Source organism: Salvelinus namaycush, chromosome 3 (assembly GCF_016432855.1).
Source record: "Salvelinus namaycush isolate Seneca chromosome 3, SaNama_1.0, whole genome shotgun sequence".
Lineage (NCBI taxonomy): Eukaryota > Metazoa > Chordata > Actinopteri > Salmoniformes > Salmonidae > Salvelinus > Salvelinus namaycush.
Genome location: NC_052309.1, coordinates 55,464,548 through 55,486,707, shown reverse-complemented (window position 1 = coordinate 55,486,707; position 22,160 = coordinate 55,464,548). Strand labels below are relative to the sequence as shown.

The window sequence follows — 22,160 nt, the reverse complement described above, 5'->3', positions numbered from 1 at the left end:
TACCTGATTGAGCTAATCATGTAAATGTAATTAACTAGAGAGTCGGGGCATTTATAGAGCTGTTATCTTCCGAATAAACTCTTAAAGACCTGGTAATATTTTACATCAATAGCAGTCAATATTAATCGTCACCTTATTTCAGTCTCATCTGAAAGTTGTAAATTCTTGGTTATCTTCACGAACCCTGGCTAACAAGTTGAATCAGCAATACAAAATTGGGTTTAATTATTTATTTACGAAATACCTAACTAATCACACATAATTACATATACACAGAATGAATCATACCTTGATTACAAATTACGTCATAAAGGAAAACGTCCCGGGCGGAACAGATATGACAGCTGGTTACACAAAAGAAAAGGGGCTGGGTTTGAGTGAAAGAGCAGGAAGACTGAGGAACAAAGGGCGAAGCTGTGCTATCGTAAATACAGTATCTTATGCATTCCAAATTACTGCCCATTTGGAAAAGGAAAATGCAATAAATATTTACTCTGAGCTGCGCTTCGGTAGGTTGGTGGTAGATGGAAGGCCGTGTTGCCCAACCAAGTCCTTTGAAGAATGTCTCTGCTGGTAAATTAGATACGTTGTAGTAACGTCGTTGTGTGGTAGACGGGATACTCTGTCTGTCCTATCCTAATTTACGTTTGCAGCTGCTGTTGCTAACTCAACGGCTAGGACGTATCACTTCTGTAGTGAAGAAGAGTTCAAAGTTCATACCATTTGCAACCAAAGCTCATGCTGAGGTTGGCTTAGTTCTGTAGTTGACATGTTAGTCCTTTTTAACGTAGGGACCGTCGTCCTCACATCCTTGGAACAGGAGGTTTCATTTTCGTCAAGGGCTTATATAGTGGAGGGAGAAAAGGGGTGTGTTTCATAACTTACAACCTATGTCTCTTCACGTGAGCGGGCCACTGAGTCGGGCCTAATTCACTCATGAAAACCCAATTCTCACATTTTAGAAGCTAAAATCACATTTCATCCCATCATGAATAATTTCATATTCAAACATTTAAATTGAACAACAATTCCATGTGAGTCCGATAACTCTGATGTGTAGACTTTCCACTGTAGAGTTTATGTCAATCTATCATTGATGAGAATGTCTCAGATGACAACCGAACTGACATCATATTCATTAAGTACCACCGCATATGTTCAATTGGTCGGATTACCAGAATATAGTTCATTTCCCCCCACCTTCTGATGTTCCCAGAATCTCTATGTTAACCAAGGGGTTTTCAAATTTCACATCAGTAGGGTAGAGAGAGGAAAAAGGGGGGAAGAGGTATTTATGACTGTCATAAACCTACCCCCAGGCCAACGTCATGACACTGGATAACATGTGTGAAATGCTTGATAATGTATGTGATATCCATAGAGAAGTATATCTTCTGGGTGATTTACATATTGACTAGCTTTCATCACACTGCCCACTCAAGAAAAAGCTTCAAACTGTAACTAGTGCCTGCAACCTGGTTCAGGTCATCAATCAACCTACCAGGTGTAGTTATACACAGCACAGGAATGAAATCATCAACACATCTATTGGATTTAGTGATCACAATATAGTAGCCATATCTAAGAAAACCAAAGTTCAAAAGGCTGGACCTAATATAGTGTATAAGAGGTCATACAATAAGTAGTGATTTCTATGTTGTTGATGGTCCGTGGTGTGTAATGGCAAGCAATCAGACGCTGCACTTGACACATTAATGAAATTGCTTATCCCAGTTACTAATAAGCATGCACCCATTAAGAAATTGACTGTAAAAACGGTTAAATCCCTGTGGATTTATGAGGAATTTAAAAATGGTATGGTATGATGAGGCAAAAGGAATGGCAAATAAGTCTGGCTGCACATTCGATTAGCAAACGTACTGCAAATTGAGAAATCATCTGAATAAACTGAATAAAAAGAAGAAACTACACTATGAAACAAAGATAAATGATATAAAGAATGATAGTGAAAAGCTTTGGAGCACCTAAAATGAAATTTTGGGTAAAAAGGCAAACTCTGCTACATCGTTCACTGAATCAGATGGCTCATTCGTCACAAAACCAACTGATAATACCAACTATTTAAATTATTTTTTCATTGGCAAGATTAGCAAACAGGCATGAAATACCAGCAACAAACGCAGACACTACACATCCAAGTGTATCTGACCAAATTATGAAAGACAGGAATTGTACTTTTGAATTCCGTTAAGTAAGTGTGGAAGAGGTGAAGAAATGATTGTTGTCTATCAACAATGACAAGCCACAAGGGTCTGACAATCTAGATGGAAAGTTACTGATGATAATAGCAGACGATATTGGCACACTATTTGCCATATCTTCAATTTAAGCCTACTAGAAAGTGTGTGCCCTCAGGCTTGGAGGGAAGCAAAAGTTATTCGCCTACCTAAGAATAGTAAAGCCCCCTTTACTGGCCCAAATAGCCAACCAATCGGCCTGTTACCAACCCTTAGTAAACGTTTGGAAAAATTAGTGTTTGACCAGATACAATGCTATGTTACAGTAAACAAATTTACAACAGACTTTCAGCACCCCTATAGGAAAAGGACATTCAACATGCTCAGCACTTACACAAATGACTGATGATTGGCTGAGAGAAATTGATGATACAAATATTTTTGGGGCTGTTTTGTCAGACTTCAGTGCAGCTTGTCACATTATTGATCATAGTCTGCTGCTGGACAAACGTATGTGTTATGTCTTTACACCCCCTGCTATATTGTGGATAAAGAGTGACCTGTCTAACAGAACACAGAGGGTGTTCTTTAATGGAAGGCTCTCCAACAAAATCCAGGGAGAATCAGGAATTCCCCAGGGCAGCTGTCTTTTTTCAATCTTTACTAACGACATGCAACTGGCTTTGAGTAAAACCAGTGAGTGTATGTATACGGATTACTCAACACTATACACGTCAGCTACCACAGCGACTGAAATGACAGCAACACTTAACAAAGAGATGCAGTTAGTTTCAGAGTGGTGGCAAGGAATAAGTTTGTCCTAAATATTTAAAAAATAAAAGCATTGTATTTGGTACAAATCATTAACTAAACCCTAAACCTTAACTAAATCTTGTAATAAATCATGTGGAAATTGAGCAAGTTGAGGACACTAACCTGCTTGGAGTAACCCTGGATTGTAAACTGTCATGGTCAAAAAATATTGATACAACAGTAGCTAGGATGGGGAGAAGTCTGTCTATATTGTTGCGTTCTTAACAGCACCAGCAACAAGGCAGGTCATACAGGCTCTAGTTTTATCGCACCTGGACTACTTTTCAGTCGTGTGGTCAGGTGCCACAAAGAGAGACTTAGGAAAATTGCAATTGGCTCAGAACAGGGCAGCACGGCTGGGCCTTGGATATACACAGAGAGCAAACTTCAATAATATGCATGTCAATCTCTCCTGGCTCAAAGTGGAGGAGAGATTGACTTCATCAATACTTGTATTTGTGAAAAATATTGACATGTTGAATGTACGAAGCTACTGGCACACAGCTCGGACATCCATGCAAACCCCACAAGACACCAGAGGTCTCTTCACAGTCCCCCAAGTCCAGAACAGACTATTGGCGGCGCACAGTACTACATAGAGCCATGACTACATGGAACTCTATTCCACATCAAGTAACTCATGCAAGCAGTAAAATTAGATTTAAAAAACAGATAGAAATACACCTTATGGAACAGTGGGGACTGTGAAGCAATACAAACATAGACACATGAATACAAACACTCTATAATATACGCACTATACACGCACGTACACATGTATTTTATAGATATGTCGTAGAAATCTGTATGTATTGTAATGTTTTAAAATGTATAACTGCCATCATTTTGCTGGACCCCAGGAAGAGTAGCCTTGCCAGCAGCTAACGGCGATCCATAGTAAATACAAATACAAATGTATGTGTCTGTAATGCACAGTAACCCATCCCTTTAGCAAACTACAACAATTCAGAAAAACAACACATTACAACACTACAACATACCCAGCTAAACCTGAGGAACATTGAGATTGTGAAATTAATTATAGGTGTTACTTCCATTGCTATTATTATTGAGTTTGACTTCAACCCACATCATGAGTCATCATCTGTCTGCGGTGTGTGTGTATAATGCATGTGTGTATGCAAGCCCGAGCGTTTCTGTATATGTGAGTATTTCTGTGTATGTGTGTGTGTGTCAGTGTGCGCACACGCGCCTGTGTGTGTTCTCAGTCACCCACCTGGAGGCTGTCGTCCTCCTTGACCAGCTCTTTCGGAGGGAACAAGTCCTTGGCCTGGATATACTCCAGACTGGGGGCTCCTTCTTCACCCTGGAGGACAGAGATGAACACAGGCTGGTCAGACATCTCAGTTCTTAACATACAACATACAAATAGTAACAGTAACATTACTTCATCAGATCAAAAAGAAAGCACAAGACCAGGGGCTTCAATCAATCATCAGCCACCCAGGAAAAGGTCAATAAAAGCAACTTCCTTTACAGGAGCCTACAGGGGCACTGTCCTGTTTTTCTGAAATGGTAGACAAGAGCTGCCATTAACATTGCCTGCAAAGAGCCGGCGTCAAACACCATACAACACTCACTTCTCTGAAAAAGGGAGTTCTCACAGGTCAGTTTGAAGTTGGAACTTTCAGTCAGGCAATTATTTATTATTATAAGTGACCTGTGTTTTTTGGGGGAGGACATGACAGAGAGTGTCCCCTAGACAGCTGCTGTTTATGTCTGTGCCTCCTCCCCAGCCAGCGAGACGGCATGTGCCCGTGGCAGACTGTGGCAGACAGCACTGCAGCCACAGCAGTCAACCCAGCTGTAGCCCTACACAGCAAGAACAACATACAGTTGAAGTCGGAAGTTTACATACACCTTAGCCAAATACATTTAAACTCAGTTTTTCACAATTCCTGACATTTAATCCTAGTAAAAATGCCCTGTCTTAGGTCAGTTAGGATCAACACTTTATTTTAAGAATGTGAAATGTCAGAATAATAGTTAAGAGAATGATTTATTTCAGCTTGTATTTCTTTCATCACATTCCCAGAGGGTCAGAAGTTTACATACACTCAATTAGTAATCGATAGCATTGTCTTTAAATTGTTTAACTTGGGTCAAACGTTTCAGATAGCCTTCCACAAGCTTCCCACAATAAGTTGGGTGAATTTTGGCCCATTCCTTCTGACAGACTGGTGTAACTGAGTCAGGTTTGTAGGCCTCCTTGCTCGCACACACTTTTTCAGTTCTACCCCAATACCTTGAATTTGTTGTCCTTAAGCCATTTTGCCACAACTTTGGAAGTATGCTTGGGGTCATTGTCCATTTGGAAGACCCATTTGCAACCAAGCTTTAACTTCCTGACTGATGTCTTGAGATGTTGCTTCTATATATCTATATCATCATATATATCTATATCATATATATCTATATCATTTTCCTCCCTCATGATGCCATCCATTTTGTGAAGTGCACCAGACAATCCTGCAGCAAAGCACCCCCACAACATGATGCTGCCACCCCCGTGTTTCACGGTTGGGATGGTGTTCTTCGGCTTGCAAGCCTCCCCCTTTTCCCTCCAAACATAACGATGGTCATTATGGCCAAACAGTTCTATTTTTGTTTCATCAGACCAGAGGACATTTCTCCAAAAAGTACGATCTTTGTCCTCATGTGCAGTTGCAAACCGTAGTCTGGCTTTTTTATGGCGGTTTTGGAGCAGTGGCTTCTTCCTTGCTGAGCGGCCTTTCAGGTTATGGTCGATATAGGACTCATTTTACTGTGTTTACTATAGATGCTTTTGTACCTGTTTCCTCCAGCATCTTCACAAGGTCCTTTGCAGTTGTTCTGGGATTAATCTGCACTTTTCCCACCAAAGCACGTTCATCTCTAGGAGACAGAACGTGTCTCCTTCCTGAGCGGTATGACGGCTGCGTGGTACCATGGTGTTTATACTTGTGTACTATTGTTTGCACAGATGAACGTGGTACCTTCAGGCAATTGGAAATTCCTCCCATGGATGAACCAGACTTGTGGAGGTCTACAAATTTTTTTCTGAGGTCTTGGCTGATTTCTTTTGATTTTCCCATGATGTCAAGCAAAGAGGCACTGAGTTTGAAGGTAAGCCTTGAAATACATCCACAGGTACAACTCCAATTGACTCAAATTATGTCAATTAGCCTATCAGAAGCTTTTAAAGCCATGACATCGTTCTCTGGAATTTTCCAAGCTGTTTAAAGGCACAGTCAACTTAGTGTATGTAAACTTCTGACCCACTGGAATTGTGATACAGTGAATTACAAGTGAAATAATCTTGGGAAAATGACTTGTCTCATGCACAAAGTAGATGTCCTAACCGACTTGCCAAAACTATAGTTTGTTATCAAGAAATTTGTGGAGTGGTTGAAAAATGAGTTTTAATGACTCCAACCTAAGTGTATGTACACTTTCGACTTCAACTGTATGTGCTAATATTTCTAAAAATATGTTTTCACTTTGTCATTATGGGGAATTGTGTGTAGATAGGTGAGAAACACTACAACAATTTTATCCAAAATGTGGAATAAGTTAAGGGGTTACTTTCTGAAGGCATTGTATATGGACTAGTCTATAGCACTGTATTGCTGTTTGTCTAATGTACATTGCACAGTCTTGCTTGATGTATTCATTAAGTTGTTGTCATCTTGTATCTGTACATATGCCTGCTAGTAATAATTGTCCCTCAGAGATTAATAACGTTTTTTTTATTGAATTATCATACACTACATGACCAAAAGTATGTGGACACCTGCTCGTAAAACAGATAATTCCAGAATCATTGGCATTAATTGGTGCTTCAACAGCCTCCACTCTTCTGGGAAGGCTTTCCACTAGATGTTGGAACATTACTGCGGGGATTTGCTTCCATTCAGTCAGAAGCGCATTAGTGAGGTCGGGCCCTGATGTTGGGCGAATAGGCCTGGCTCTCAGTCGGCATTCCAATTCATCCCAAAGGTGTTAGATGGGGTTGAGGACAGAGCTCTGTGCAGGCCAGTCAAGTTCTTCCACACCGATCAACAAACCATTTCTGTACGGACTTCACTTTGTGCACCGGGGCATTGTCATGCCGAAACAGGAAATGGCCTTCTCCAAACTGTTGCCATGAAGTGAAGTACAGAATCGTCTAGAATGTCATTGTATGCTGTAGCGTTAAGATTTCCCCTCACTGGAACTAAGGGGCTAGACCGAACCATTCCTCGTCCACCACACTTTACAGCACTATGCACTCGGGCAGGAAGTGTTCTCCTGGCATCCACCAAACCCAGATTCGTACATTGGCCTGTTAGATGGTGAAGCGTGATTCATCACTCCAGAGAATGTGTTTCCACTGCTCCAGAGTCCAATGGCGGTGAGCTTTACACCACTCCAGCCGACACTTGGCATTGCGCATGGTGATCTTAGGCTTGTGTGCGGCTGCTTGGCCATGGAAACCCATTTCATGAAGCTCCCGACGAACAGTTCTTGTGCTGACATTTCTTCCAGAGGCAGTTTGGAACTCGGTAGTGAGTGTTGCAACCGAGGACTTTTACGCGCTACGCGCTTCAGTGTTCCCGTTCTGTGAGCCTGTGTGGCTTACCACTTCGTGGCTGGGCTGTTATTGCCCCTAGATGTTCCCACTTCACAATAACAGCACTTACAGTTGACCGTCGCAGATGTAGCAGGGCAGAAATTTGACTAAGTGACTTGTTGGAAAGGTGGCATCCTATGACGGGGCCAGTTTAAAGTCACTGAGCTCTTCATTAAGGCCATTCTACTGCCAATATTTGTTTGTGGAGATTGCATGGCTGTGTGCTAGATTTCATACACGTGTCTGCAACGGGTGTGGCTGAAATAGGGGTGTCCACATACCTTTGTATATATAGTGTACTTATTCCCTACAGACTGTAGATAAGTTGCTTAGACGGCTTATTGGAGGTGGGACTGCGGCCCACAGATGGGACAGCATGGCAGATGGCTGGGATTGTGAGGGAACAGTGAGGAGACTGGGGGAGTCAAAGGGAAGAGACCGTGACCTTGAAAGCAGGGAAGCAGCTGAGTCTTGACAATCTCAGAGCTTCGTAAAAGATGCAACCAATTAGACAAAGGATTTGGGGTTTCAACAATTATCATGTGATTTGCATATTTCAGATAATACCTTCAAATGAGCAGGAGTCGAAAAACCAATGTCTATGACTACAGGTCTTATTGCACAAATGCACATTTCTAGGGAAATCTTTCCCTTTGAAAATGTTACTCTTAAAAAGACTAGAACAAAAACACAAGCGTACTCTACCGTGTGCAACCCTCTCTAGGGCAAGTCTTTTTTAATATTTGCTTACACAGCAATCTACATATATGCCCTAATTCAGCAATACCTAATCTTATTCTACAACTATAGGCCATATGCTACACCACAGTACCACTTGAGTCTTGTACTGGGCCATTTATGAGGAAATTATGAATTACATTTTTCAAGACCCTGATTGATACCTCAGAGGGAAGAAACAAACAAGCTTTTACACTTGTTAAAAAACAATTCTTTGAGGACCAACTAACAATTTCAATATAGATTATTAGATGCGTGTCAACTGTTTAACTCCTTTGGGAAAAGATAAGGCACATCCTAGATAAAAAACTAGCTTGGAAACTGAAGCATCAAGCAATAATGCTCACTATGCTATTTCCCAGTCTCCTTCCACTGAGGAGAAACAGGGGAAGCAGCAGGAGGATACAGATATAATCCCCTCTTCCCTCCCTCCCTCCTCCCTCCATCCCGGCTGTCTCCCCAGCAGCAGGTGCCCAGCTCCCTCCCTCCCTCCATCCATCCACTGCCTTGGCTCAGACACATGGGTCAAGATGAGAGGGCCCTCTGCGGGGTCTACAGCACCACAGACAGACCAAACACAGCAACACGAGGTCTTTACTCAATGTACTGCATGCTGGCATGTGCCTCATATCAGACGAGAATCAAATGTCAGTACTATCATGGGGCTACATCCCCTGGGACATGCCCACTAAGCCTACATCATTATCAGCCATGTGAAAGTGGGAAGCTGGTTAAAACCCCCAAAAAGTACAGGTTTTTAAACCTCTGAAATATATATTTTATTTTACATTTAGCTCAACATTAAATTCACTTCACCAATCAGTGCTGATAGAGCAGCTTGCCATGGGGCGGTTTAAGCAATTTAATTTGTATAGGAAAGTTGTTAAAAGCAGATTTTATTTTGGCGTAAACAGCATGGTTTAATCATAATGAAAGACAAACACACGCGTCATTGTCCTGCCAGTCAGTGTAGGGCGCGAGATGCAACTGAAATTTTGTAGGCGAGGAGAGAGCGAGAGAGAATGGAGGAAGCTTTCCTTGAAGCGCTAGCCATCTTGTTATGAAATGCATTATCTGAATTAGGCCCACAGAATTATACTTACGGAGGAGCGGCTTCTATGGAGGAACTTTGAATGTATTTGAAATTCTGAGTTCTAGCTAGCTAGCTAACAAGCGTGTGCGTGAAGAGCAGCACTAAAATTAAAAAACAAATTTTTGTAGTTAATAAATCCAATGCGAAACGTGATAACATAGTATCCTTAACTAACATTGAAAAAGTGAATCTATTCTTTTAAACATCTCTCACTAACTTCTGAATCATGCTTGTAACGTCAGGCTACAGCTATGCTTCAGAGGGGAAGGGCAGGTAGCCTACACACACACCCGCTGGCAGGCAGACACTGGAATACATTTGAGTGACAAAGTGAGGGCTTTGCATAGGTGCTTTATTGTGATTTTTGTGGGCCTGAAAAAAAATGCCTGGAACATAAAGAAATGCTATTAACCGATTCCCATGCTTTTAAAAATAACGATTCTGTTCCTGAACAGTATATATCACTTTCGTTTTCAATTCTGTTCATCAAATCATTTTGTTTTTCACCTATCCTGTGCCATCAAACTGAACCTGTCCACTTCAAACAACTACAAGAAACAGAGGGGATGACAGGCACTAGGTGTCAACACCTGTCACATTGATTTGACATGTGTAAACAGAGGAGGAAAAAATAGGTTCTCCCTTGACTTTGGTTTGAGGATGGCACGGGAATGTGAGGTGCAGCATAGGAAGCGTGAGCATTAACATTTAAACTGGAGTGCTGACATATGTGTTCCCCACCCAATCCGAGTAACTCCGACAGACGTATCTGCCTTGGCAGTAGCCATAGGCCGAGGGTCAGCCCAGTTCCTCAAAAGAGTCTCAAAGAGTTACTGCAACCCTGACAACCTTGGCTCAGACATTCTCTAACAATAGCCAGAAAATTATAGCACGACTCAATTATCATTTCAATTGTAAATTGACTGCATCTCATTCTCTGAAATGTTTCATTTTGCCTAAGGCATAAAGAGAGAGAAAGAGAGCACTCGGGCCTAGATGTTGGCATTTCCCTGGTGGTTTTTCTTTCTGCCATCTGTGCCTTGCAACAGCGAGGCAACACAACAAAGCCAGTCTGGCCACTAACTGAGCCAAGAAGTGTGGGGTGGATAGACTGAGGATGGAAGCGAAATGTGTGATTGGGAGTTGGCTAGAAGGCAAAATGGTGGAGAGTGTGTCTTGGAGCAGGTTGAGTGCAGCTGCAGCCATCAAGACTATCCCATCAACGGGACCTGAAGAACTGTAATATCCTATGTTTCTCTGAGTTGTGGCTAAACAACAATATCTATATCTACACTGCCCTCTCCCACCTGGACAAGAGTAACACTTACGTGAGAATGCTGCTCATTCACTATAGTTCAGCTGTCAACACCATAGTGCCCTCCAAGTTCATCACTAAGCTCAGGACCCTGGGACTGAACACCTCCCTCTACAACTGGATCCTGGGCTTCCTGACAGGCCGCCACCAGGTGATGAGGGCAGGCAACAACACATCAGCCATGGTTACCTTCAACACGGGGGCCCCTCAGGGGTGTGTGCTTAGTCTCCTCCTGTACTCCCTGTTCACCCACGACTGCGTTGCCGCACATGACTTCAACATTAGCATTACGTTTGCTGACGATACGATGATGGTTTGCCTGATCACCGACGACGATGACTATAGGGAGGAGGTTAGTGACCTGGCAGCGTGGTGCCAGGACAACAACAACCTCTCCCTCAACGTCAGCAAGACAAAGGAGCTGATTGTGGACTACAGGAAATAGAGGGCCGAGCATGCCCACATCCACATCGATAGGGCTGTAGTCGAGCAGGTCGAAAGCTTCAAGTTCCTCAGTTTCCACATCACTAAGGAATTATCATTATCCACACATACCAACACAGTCATGAAGAAGGCACGACAACACCTATTCCCTCAAAAGGTTCTACAACTGCACCATTGAGAGCATCTTGACTGGCTGCATCACCGCTTGGTATGGCAACTACTTGGCATCTGACCGCAAGGCGCTACAGAGGGTAGTGTGTACGGCCCCAGCCGAGCTCCTTGCCATCCAGGACCTAGCTACCCCGACCATCTGCATAGATGCTTTTTGCACTAACTCTTGACTCATCACTTACACTGCGGCTAGGGCTGTGGCGGTCACGAAATTTTATCAGCTGGTGATTGTCAAGTAAACTTGTCAGTATCAGGGCCTCCCGAGTGGTGCAGCGGTCTAATGCACTGCATCGCAGTGCTAGCTGTGTTACTACAGATCCTGGTTCGATCCCAGGCTGTGTCACAGCCGGCCACAACCGGGAGATCCATGAGGCGGCGCACAATTGGCCCAGCGTTGTCAGGGTTAGGGGAGGGTTTGGACGGCCGGGATGTCCTTGTCCCATCGTGCTCTAGCCACCCCTTTGAGGCGGGCCATGTATATGCACGCTGACAGGGTCACCAGGTGTACGGTGTTTCCTCCGACACATTGGTGCGGCTAGCTTCCGGGTTAAGCGAGCATTGTGTCAAGAACCAGTGTGGCTTGGCGGCTTGTGTTTCGGAGGATGCACGACTCTCGACCTTCGCCTCTCCAATGTCCGTACAGGAGTTGCAGCGATGGGACAAGACTGTATCTACCAATTGGATACCATGAAATTGGGGAGAAAAAGGGGTAAAAAAAAGAAATAATAAAACTGTCGGCGTTACGGTTATTGACTGTTAATTAGCATAAACACATTTAGCATCTCCTGGCTTCCACACATAGCCGACAAGCCACTGAACATCTACTTTTTAAAAAGTCTAATAAATCCATGTAATGGAGCCTACACCTTCACAATAAATCCATGATTTATTTTAGACAGGTCTAAAGAAACATAATGTGAAGAAAATGTAGTCTATTTCAGAAGAAAATAATAGTATACTCTGAGTTGTCCTTATGTTAGGTCCTGATCTGGCTATACCATATGGCTGTGGGCTACACTAGTTCATTTAGTGTAGCCTGTGTTCTGTAGTTGCAGATCAGACCTGCACAACGGTCAGGGCAAATGTTGGACCATTCCTCTTTACAAAACTGCTTCAGTTCAGCAATATTCCTGGGATGTCTGGTGTGAACTGCTCTCTTGAGGTCCTGCCACAGCATCTCAATCGGGTTGAGGTCAGGAATCTGACTGGGCCACTCCAGAAGGTCTATTTTCTTCTTTTGAAGCCATTCTGTTGTTAATTTACTTCTGTGTTTTGGGTCGTTGTCCTGTTGCATCACCCAACTTCTGTTGAACTTCAATTGGCGGACAGATAGCCTAACATTCTCCTGCAAAATGTCTTGATAAACTTGGGAATTCATTTTTCCGTCGATGATAGCAAGCTGTCCAGGCCCTGAGGCAGCAAAGCAGCCCCAAACCATGATGCTCCCTCCACCATACTTTACAGTAGGGATGAGGTTTTGATGTTGGTGTGCTTTGCCTTTTTTTCTCCACACATAGTGTTTGTGTGTTCCTTCCAAACAACTCAACTGTAGTTTCATCTGTCCACAGAATATTTTGCCAGTAGCGCTGTGGAATATCCATGTGCACTTTTGCAAACTTGCATTGGCTTCTTCTGTGGTGTCCTCTCATGAAAACCATTCTTGTTTAGTGTTTTTTTACGTATCGTAGACTTGTCAACAGAGTTGTTGGCATGTTCCAGAGATTTCTGTAAGTCTTTAGCTGACACTCTAGGATTCTTCTTAACCTCATTGAGCATTCTGCGATGTGCTCTTGCAGTCATCTTTGCAGAAGGGCCACTCCTAGGGAGAGTAGCAACAGTGCTGAACTTTCTCAATTTATAGACAATTTCTCTTACCGTGGACTGATGAACATCAAGGCTATTAGAGATACTTTTGTAACCCTTTCCAGCTTTATGCAAGTAAACAATTCTAAATCTTAGGTCTTCTGAGATCTCTTTTGTTTGACGCATGGTTCACATCAGGCAATGCTTCTTGTGAATAGCAAACTCAAATGATGTGAGTGTTTTTTTAGGGCAAGGCAGCTCTAACCAACATCTCCAATCTCATCTCATTGATTGGACTCCAGGTTAGCTGACTCCTGACTCCAGTTAGCTTTTGGAGAAGTCATTAGCCTAGGAGTTCACATACTTTTTCCAACCTACACTGTGAATGTTTAAATGATGCATTCAATATAAACAATAGAAATACAATCATTTGTGTGTTATTAGTTTAAGCACACTGTTTGTATATTGTTGTGACTTAGATGAAGATCAGATCAAATTTGATGACTAATTTATGCAGAAATCCATGTAATTCACATACTTTTTCTTGCCACTGTACTTGCATGTGTGGTTTTAATTCATACTTACATTTTTTTGTCTATTTTCTATTATTATCTATATTATTATTCACTGCATTGTTGGGAACGAGCTCTAAATGTAAGAATTTCACTGTACTGTTTTACACAGGTTGTATCCTATGCACGTGGCGAATAACCTTTAAACTTGAAACTATTTGGGAGTCTGGACCGGCGAGGTATCATGTTACAAAAGGTGTGTGTTGCAAAAAGAAAAATCAGACTCCACTCAAGCACATGTAGATCTACGCACGTGAAGCTTGTAGACACATTTAGAATAGAAAAGTACTTCATTGTTGTTCTCACACTTTCAGGTGTCTTTCTTACACTTTCAGTTGTCTGTCTTACGCTTCTAACAGTTTACCAAATCAAGGATGATGTGGCGTGTGAGGTTAATGTAATTAGCTGATACATTACAGTGTTAAACAAATCAAAATATATTTTATATTTGAGATTCTTCAAAGTAGTCACCCATTGGCTTGATGACAGCTTTGCACACTCTTGGCATTCTCTCAACCAGCTTCATCTGGAATGCTTTTCCAACAGTCTTGAAGGAGTTCCCGCACTACACTACAGTTCAAAAGTTTGGTGTCACTTTGAAATTTCCTTGTTTTTGAAAGAAAAGCACATTTTTTTGTCTATTAAAATAACATCAAATTAATCAGAAATACAGTGTAGACATTGTTAATGTTGTAAAGTCTCCTCTGAACAGTTGATGTTGAGATGTGTCTGTTACTTAAAATCTGTGAAGCATTTATTTGGGCTGCAACCTGAAGTGCAGTTAACTCTAACGAACTTCTCCTCAGCAGCAGAGGTAACTATGGGTCTTCCTTTCCTGTGGCAGTCTTCATGAGACCCAGTTTCATCATAGCGCTTGATGGTTTTTGTGACTACCTTCAAAGTTCTTGATATTTTCCGTATTGACTGACCTTCATGTCTTAAAGTAATGATGGACTGTCATTTCTCTTTGCTTATTTGAGCTGTTCTTGCCATAATATGGACTTGGTCTTTTACCAAATAGAGCTATCTTTTGTGTACCATCCCTACCTTGTCACCACACATCTGATTGGATCAAACGCATTAAAAAGGAAAGAAATTCCACAAATGAACTTTAAACAAGGCACATCTGTTAATTAAAATGCATTCCAGGTGACTACCTCATGAAGCTGGTTGATAGAATGCCAAGAGTGTGCAAAGCTATCATCAAAGCAAAGGGTAGTTACTTCAAGGTTCTGAAATATAAAATATATTTTGATTTGTTAAACACTTTTTGGGTTATTACATGATTCCATATGTGTCATTTCATAGTTTTGATGTCTTCACTATTATTATACAATGTAAAAAAGAGTAAAACATTTTTTTTACTGGTACTGCACATACATACACTACATTCGGAAAGTATTCAGACCCCTTAACATTTTCCAAATGTTGTTATGTTACAGCCTTATTCTAAAATTGATTAAACAGTTTCCCCCCCCCTCAATCTACACACAATATCCCACAATGAATAAGCAAAAACATTTTTTTTCTTCTTACATTTTTGAACATTTATAAAAAATGTAAAACTGAAATATGACACTTACATAAGTATTCGGTCCCTTTAATCAGTACTTTGTTGAAGCACCTTTGACAGTGATTACAGCCTTGAGTCTTGGGTATGACGCTACAAGCTTGGCACACCTGTATTTGTAGAGTTTCTCCCATTTATCTCTGAAGATCCTCTCAAGCTCTATCAAGTTAGTTGCTGCACAACTATTTTCAGGTCTCTCGATATTCAAGTCCGGGCTCTGGCTGGGCCACTCACGGACATTCAGAGACTTGTCCCGAAGCAACTCCTGCATTGTCTTGGCTATGTGCTTAGGGTCGTTGTCATGTTGGAGGGTGAACCTTCGCCCCCAGTCTGAGGTCCTTAGCGCTCTGGAGCAGGTTTTAATCAAGGATCTCTCAGTACATACAGTTGAAGTCGGAAATTTACATACACTTAGGTTGGAGTCATTAAAACTTGTTTTTCAACCACTCCACAAATTTCTTGTTAACAAACTATAGTTTTGGCAAGTCGGTTAGGACATCTACTTTGTGCATGACACAAGTCATTTTCCCAGCAATTGTTTACAGACAGATTATTTCACTTATAACTCACTGTATCACAATTCCAGTGGGTCAGAAGTTTACATACACTAAGTTGACTGTGCCTTTAAACAGCTTGGAAAATACCAGAAAATGAGATCATGGCTTTAGAAGCTTCTGATAGGCTTACTGACATAATTTGAGTCAATTGGAGGTGTACCTGTGGATGTATTTCTTTGCTTGACATCATGGGAAAATCTAAAGAAATCAGATAAGACCTCAGAAAAAAAATTGTAGACCTCCACAAGTCTGGTTCATCCTTGGGAGCAATTTCCAAACGCCTTGTAACGGCTGTCGTAGTCGTTCTCCTCCTCAGACGAGGAGGAGCATGGATCGGACCAAGATGCGGATTGGTAAGTATTCATATTTTAATGGGAAAACAACAAACACTACAAAATACAACAACCAACAAACGTGACTAACCTGAAACAGTCCTGTGTGGCCCAAACACTGACACAGGAACAAACACCCACAAAACACAAGTGAAACCCTGGCTGCCTTTGTATGATTCTCAATCAGGGACAACGATTCACAGCTGTCTCTGATTGAGAATCATACCAGGCCGAACACAAAATCCCAACATAGAAAATCAAACCTAGACCAACCCACCCAACTCACGCCCTGACCAACTAAAACAAATACATGACAAAGGAAAACAGGTCAGGAACGTGACACGCCTGAAGGTACCACTTTCATCTGTACAAACAATAGTACGCAAGTATAAACACATTGGGACCACGCAGCCATTATACCGCTCAGGAAGGAGACGTGTTCTGTCTCCTAGAGATGAATGTACTTTGAGGCGAAAAGTGCAAATCAATCCCAGAACAACAGCAAAGGACCTTGTGAAGATGCTGGAGGAAACAGCTACAAAAGTATCTATATCCACAGTAAAACAAGTCCTATATCGACATAACCTGAAAGGCCGCTCAGCAAGGAAGAAGCCACTGCTCCAAAACCGCCATAAAAAAAGCCAGACTATGGTTTGCAACTGCACGGAGTAGGTTCTCTGAATGACGTTGACTTTAGTGCATCGTTGGTAGTTCCAAAGATATCCGAATATAAGTTAATAAATATTTCAAAAACCCAAAACATAACTATTTTTGGAGTTATAGGTAACCAGAAATGACTACAACTAAGTTATAAGGCTTTGACCACACTGTGTTATTACTTTGGTGAGTAAAAACTCCTGCTTCCTACCCTTTAATTAATATTACACTATAAACCCATCACAGTGCATAACAGAATTTGAGTCCAGTCCAGACACTGCCACTAACAAACCTGGGGGTGAGTCCGAGATGGAACCCTTTCCCCTGTTGTGCACTAATTTTGACCAGGGCTATCAGGGAATAAGGTGCCATTTTAGATGCAGACAAGGGTTTTAATTTGTCGCTTGGTGTTTTGATGCTCAACGGCTTAACGGACGAGCCACACTTTCCAAATTAAGAATGCAGAGAGCCAGGAGAGGCAGAGCTTCAAAATACTGTTCCTTGCAGGCCCAGACCCCGACAGAAACCCTGGTTAAAAGGCGTTAAATAGGACTTTGAGGACTAGGAGCAGAGACAAAGGAAAGAAAGAGAGCAGAAGCAATAGGAGGGAGAGCGCTGAGAGGCTGGCAGACAGAGGGTGGGCACAGGAAAGTCAGAGGCTCAGATTATTCAGAGCAGATTGTGGTACAAGCAACTGCGCTCTTTTTCAATCATCTTGTCCTCTCCGCATCTCCTCTCCTTAATTTCCGTGCACTGATCTGAAAGAACAGACCAGGTCAAAGCCAGCCTAATGATGAGCTTCCATCATATTTTCACCTGTCAAGTCTTCCATTAATACAGTGCAGATGAAGCGACCTGCAGACACCCAGCTGAACTCCTGATGACCTCAAACAGGTCATAGCAGAGCTTCAGAATAGCAAAAAGAGAAGAAAAAAAAACACTTGGCAGCTTGACGCAGGAGGTAAACAAAAGTCTGCCAATGTATTTCTTATTAGTCTCTCTCCCGCCCCATCCATTTGATGGTAGTCCACTTCCAGATAAAATAAGACAGACAGACAGAGAGGACAGAAAGAAAGGGCAGAAAGGACAGAGAGCGAGAGAGCGCGAGGCAGGCAGAGAGAGAGAGAGAGTGAGGCAGGGAGAGAGAAACGTTCTACTCTGTCCCTGCAGGCGAAGCCAGGAAGCTAGAGAACAGCCCGAGCTGTGCTGCTGCGACAGACAAGCCAACTACGCGTTTTTGCTTCGTCACTGCTGTTCTGAAAGCCTGCCTGCCTGCGCCCCCTTCCCCCCTCTAACAATCACAGAGTCAGAAAAAAGAACACGAGAACACACTGCAGCTTAACGTCTCAGCTCTCTTTTTCCATCCACCTCTCCTTCCCTCTTTCCCTTTTCCATCCTCCCCAGTCCCAACACATCATATCTGGGCTTATTATAACAATTACTTATTTTTTCACCTTATCTTCCTCAGCTGTGATACTGTAAATCTGTTCTTCTGAGGGGCTCCTCAGTGCTCAGCCTCTGACACAGTTCAGCTTAAGGCCACTAGTAGTGAATGGGGTTGTTACAGCTGGTCTTTTTAATTAACTAAAAACAATGGCGTTTTGTAAAAAGCTCCGCGAGTCGAGTGACAGACTCCCTTTCCAGGGAATACTGTACTGTAAGTATAGATAGAAAATGAATGTGATAGACTGCTGAAGGAGAAAAAGAGAGGGAACATGAAGAATAGAAAAGAGTTGGGTGACTGGAGGTATTCAGACACAGAAAGACAAAGGAAAGGCGGCATATGAACATTTACTTCAATCATGAATAAGTCTGACTGAGTCTGGTTGCTATGGAAATGAAAATCACCCTTTTTCCAAGATAAATCCCATTCCTAATTTCTCACCCATTCTTCCTCGTTACTCATCGTTAGACCGATGCTATTCACCTAATCTGACTAGGGATTTGTGCCTGGACTATAATTCTCTGGATAATTTACAGAACCCCTGTATTAGTACTGTGAGTGTTCTGTACTGCATTTTATAAAAAGAGAGACACTGTATCTATCTCTATGAGATGGACATCCTCTGGGTTTTGAAGGTTATATGACAAGTGACTACAGTACAGGCCCATCCAGCCTGTTCCAGTGCAACAGTAGAGCTCTGCTCACAAGCACCGAGGAAGAAACATCCACTATGCACATGGCCTTCAATGTCCACCACTTCACCCAATACTAACTAAAGCACTAGGTCTAGTCACAGGCACATCTCCAACAGGATTGCAAGGGTTAAAAAAAGGGAAAAAGATTGACTAGAGAAACAGAGCGATGTACTCGGGGGGGGGGGGCATAAGAGAGGCCGCCCTGCGGGCACCCTGACAAAACTACCCATCCCCCGTTCTATTGGCGAACGTACAGTCACTTGAGAACAAACAAACTGTCGTGGCTGAAGTCGTGGCTGAAGGACACTGATTTTTCTATGCCTTTTTCTGACTGGTTTTTCTATGCATCGGCAGAACAGAACGGCAGCGTTGGTTAAACTCAATGGGGGAGGTGTGTATCTATTTGTTAACAACCGCTGGTGCGCAATCTCTAATATTATTGTCTCGAGGTTCTGCTCTCCTGAGATAGAACTAGAGGTCGACCGATTATGATTTTCCAACGCCGATACCGATTATTGGAGGACCAAAAAAAGCGGACGATTTAAATATACACTGCTCAAAAAAATAAAGGGAACACTTAAACAACACAATGTAACTCCAAGTCAATCACACTTCTGTGAAATCAAACTGTCCACTTAGGAAGCAACACTGATTGACAATAAATTTCACATGCTGTTGTGCAAATGGAATAGACAAAAGGTGGAAATTATAGGCAATTAGCAAGACACCCCCAATAAAGGAGTGGTTCTGCAGGTGGTGACCACAGACCACTTCTCAGTTCCTATGCTTCCTGGCTGATGTTTTGGTCACTTTTGAATGCTGGCGGTGCTTTCACTCTAGTGGTAGCATGAGACGGAGTCTACAACCCACACAAGTGGCTCAGGTAGTGCAGCTCATCCAGGATGGCACATCAATGCGAGCTGTGGCAAGAAGGTTTGCTGTGTCTGTCAGCGTAGTGTCCAGAGCATGGAGGCGCTACCGGGAGACAGGCCAGTACATCAGGAGACGTGGAGGAGGCCGTAGGAGGGCAACAACCCAGCAGCAGGACCGCTACCTCCGCCTTTGTGCAAGGAGGAGCACTGCCAGAGCCCTGCAAAATGACCTCCAGCAGGCCACAAATGTGCATGTGTCTGCTCAAACGGTCAGAAACAGACTCCATGAGGGTGGTATGAGGGCCCGACGTCCACAGGTGGGGGTTGTGCTTACAGCCCAACACCGTGCAGGACGTTTGGCATTTGCCAGAGAACACCAAGATTGGCAAATTCGCCACTGGCGCCCTGTGCTCTTCACAGATGAAAGCAGGTTCACACTGAGCACATGAGCACATGTGACAGACGTGACAGAGTCTGGAGACGCCGTGGAGAACGTTCTGCTGCCTGCAACATCCTCCAGCATGACCGGTTTGGCGGTGGGTCAGTCATGGTGTGGGGTGGCATTTCTTTGTGGGGCCGCACAGCCCTCCATGTGCTCGCCAGAGGTAGCCTGACTGCCATTAGGTACCGAGATGAGATCCTCAGACCCCTTGTGAGACCATATGCTGACACATGCACATTTGCAAGTGGCTCCCATTTTCGCTGTAGTGTTTGTTGCGCGTTCCGGTGAGTGGTCTCCGGTATTTGCCGTCTTAAATTTGATCGTTTATGTAACGTTCGTCTTGTGGTGCATGAACGGACCAAGGCGCAGCGGGTGATGAATACATACTGAATTTATTTACAACAAGACGAAAACACTAACGAACACTAGAACAAACTACAAAACAATAAACGAAGTCAACAGACTTGAAACAAAATGAACTTACATATAGACGAAGAACGCACGAACAGGAACAGACTACCTAAAACGAACGAACAAACGAAACAGTCCCATGTGGTATACACTGACACAGAAACAATCACCCACAAACAAACAGTGAGAACAACCTACCTTAATATGGCTCTCAATCAGAGGAAACGTCAAACACCTGCCTCTAATTGAGAGCCATACCAGGCAACCCATTAACCCAACATAGAAAACACATAACATAGACTACCCACCCCAACTCACGCCCTGACCAATTAAACACATACCAAACAACAGAAAACAGGTCAGGAACGTGACAGAACCCCCCCCCTCAAGGTGCGAACTCCGGGCGCACCCCTAAAACTCAAGGGGAGGGTCTGGGTGGGCATCTGTCCGCGGTGGCGGCTCCGGCGGTGGACGAGGACACCACTCCACCACTGTCTTTGTCCCCCTCCTTAGCGTCCTTTGAGTGGCGACCCTCGCCCCCGACCATGGTCCAGGAACCTTCACTAAGGCCCCTCCTACATAGAGGAGACAACTCAGGAACGAGAGGTAGCTCAGGCCAGAGAGGTAGCTCAGGCCAGAGAGGTAGCTCAGGACAGAGAGGTAGCTAAGGACAGAGAGGTAGCTCAGGACAGAGAAATCGCTCCGGACAGAGAGGTAGCTTAGGACAGAGGGACAACTCTGGACTAATGGCAGCTCCGGACTGAGTGGCAGCTCCGGACTGAGTGGCAGCTCCGGACTGGGTGGCAGCTCCGGACTGGGTGGCAGCTCATGACTGGAGGGCAGCTCATGACTGGAGGGCAGCTCATGACTGAAGGGCAGCTCATGACTGAAGGGCAGCTCATGACTGTAGGGCAGCTCATGACTGGAGGGCAGCTCATGACTGGAGGGCAGCTCATGACTGGAGGGCAGCTCATGACTGTAGGGCAGCTCATGACTGTAGGGCAGCTCATGACTGTAGGGCAGCTCTGGCAGCTCCTGACTGGCTGGCGGCTCTGGCAGCTCCTGACTGGCTGGCGGCTCTGGCAGCTCCTGACTGGCTGGCGGCTCTGGCAGCTCCTGACTGGCTGGCGGCTCTGGCAGCTCCTGACTGGCTGGCGGCTCTGGCAGCTCCTGACTGGCTGGCGGCTCTGGCAGCTCCTGACTGGCTGGCGGCTCTGGCAGCTCAAGACTGGCTGGCGGCTCTGGCAGCTCCTGACTGACGGACGGCTCTAGCGGCTCCTGACTGACGGACGGCTCTAGCGGCTCCTGACTGACGGACGGCTCTAATGGCTCGGGACAGACGGGCGGCTCTAATGGCTCGTGGCAGACGGATGGCTCAGAAGGCGCTGGGCAGACGGATGGCTCAGAAGGCGCTGGGCAGA

General features: G+C 43.8%; 1 protein-coding gene across 1 annotated transcript in view; it reads right to left on the bottom strand.

Moving 5' to 3' along the window:
• Positions 1-22,160, bottom strand: part of mtmr4 (myotubularin related protein 4) — a 158,197-nt gene that overhangs the window by 64,193 nt on the left and 71,844 nt on the right. The window contains exon 3 of the mRNA XM_038988525.1: positions 4,249-4,338. Within this exon, the coding sequence (XP_038844453.1) occupies positions 4,249-4,338 (90 nt within the window). The remainder of the gene's footprint in view (positions 1-4,248; positions 4,339-22,160) is intronic.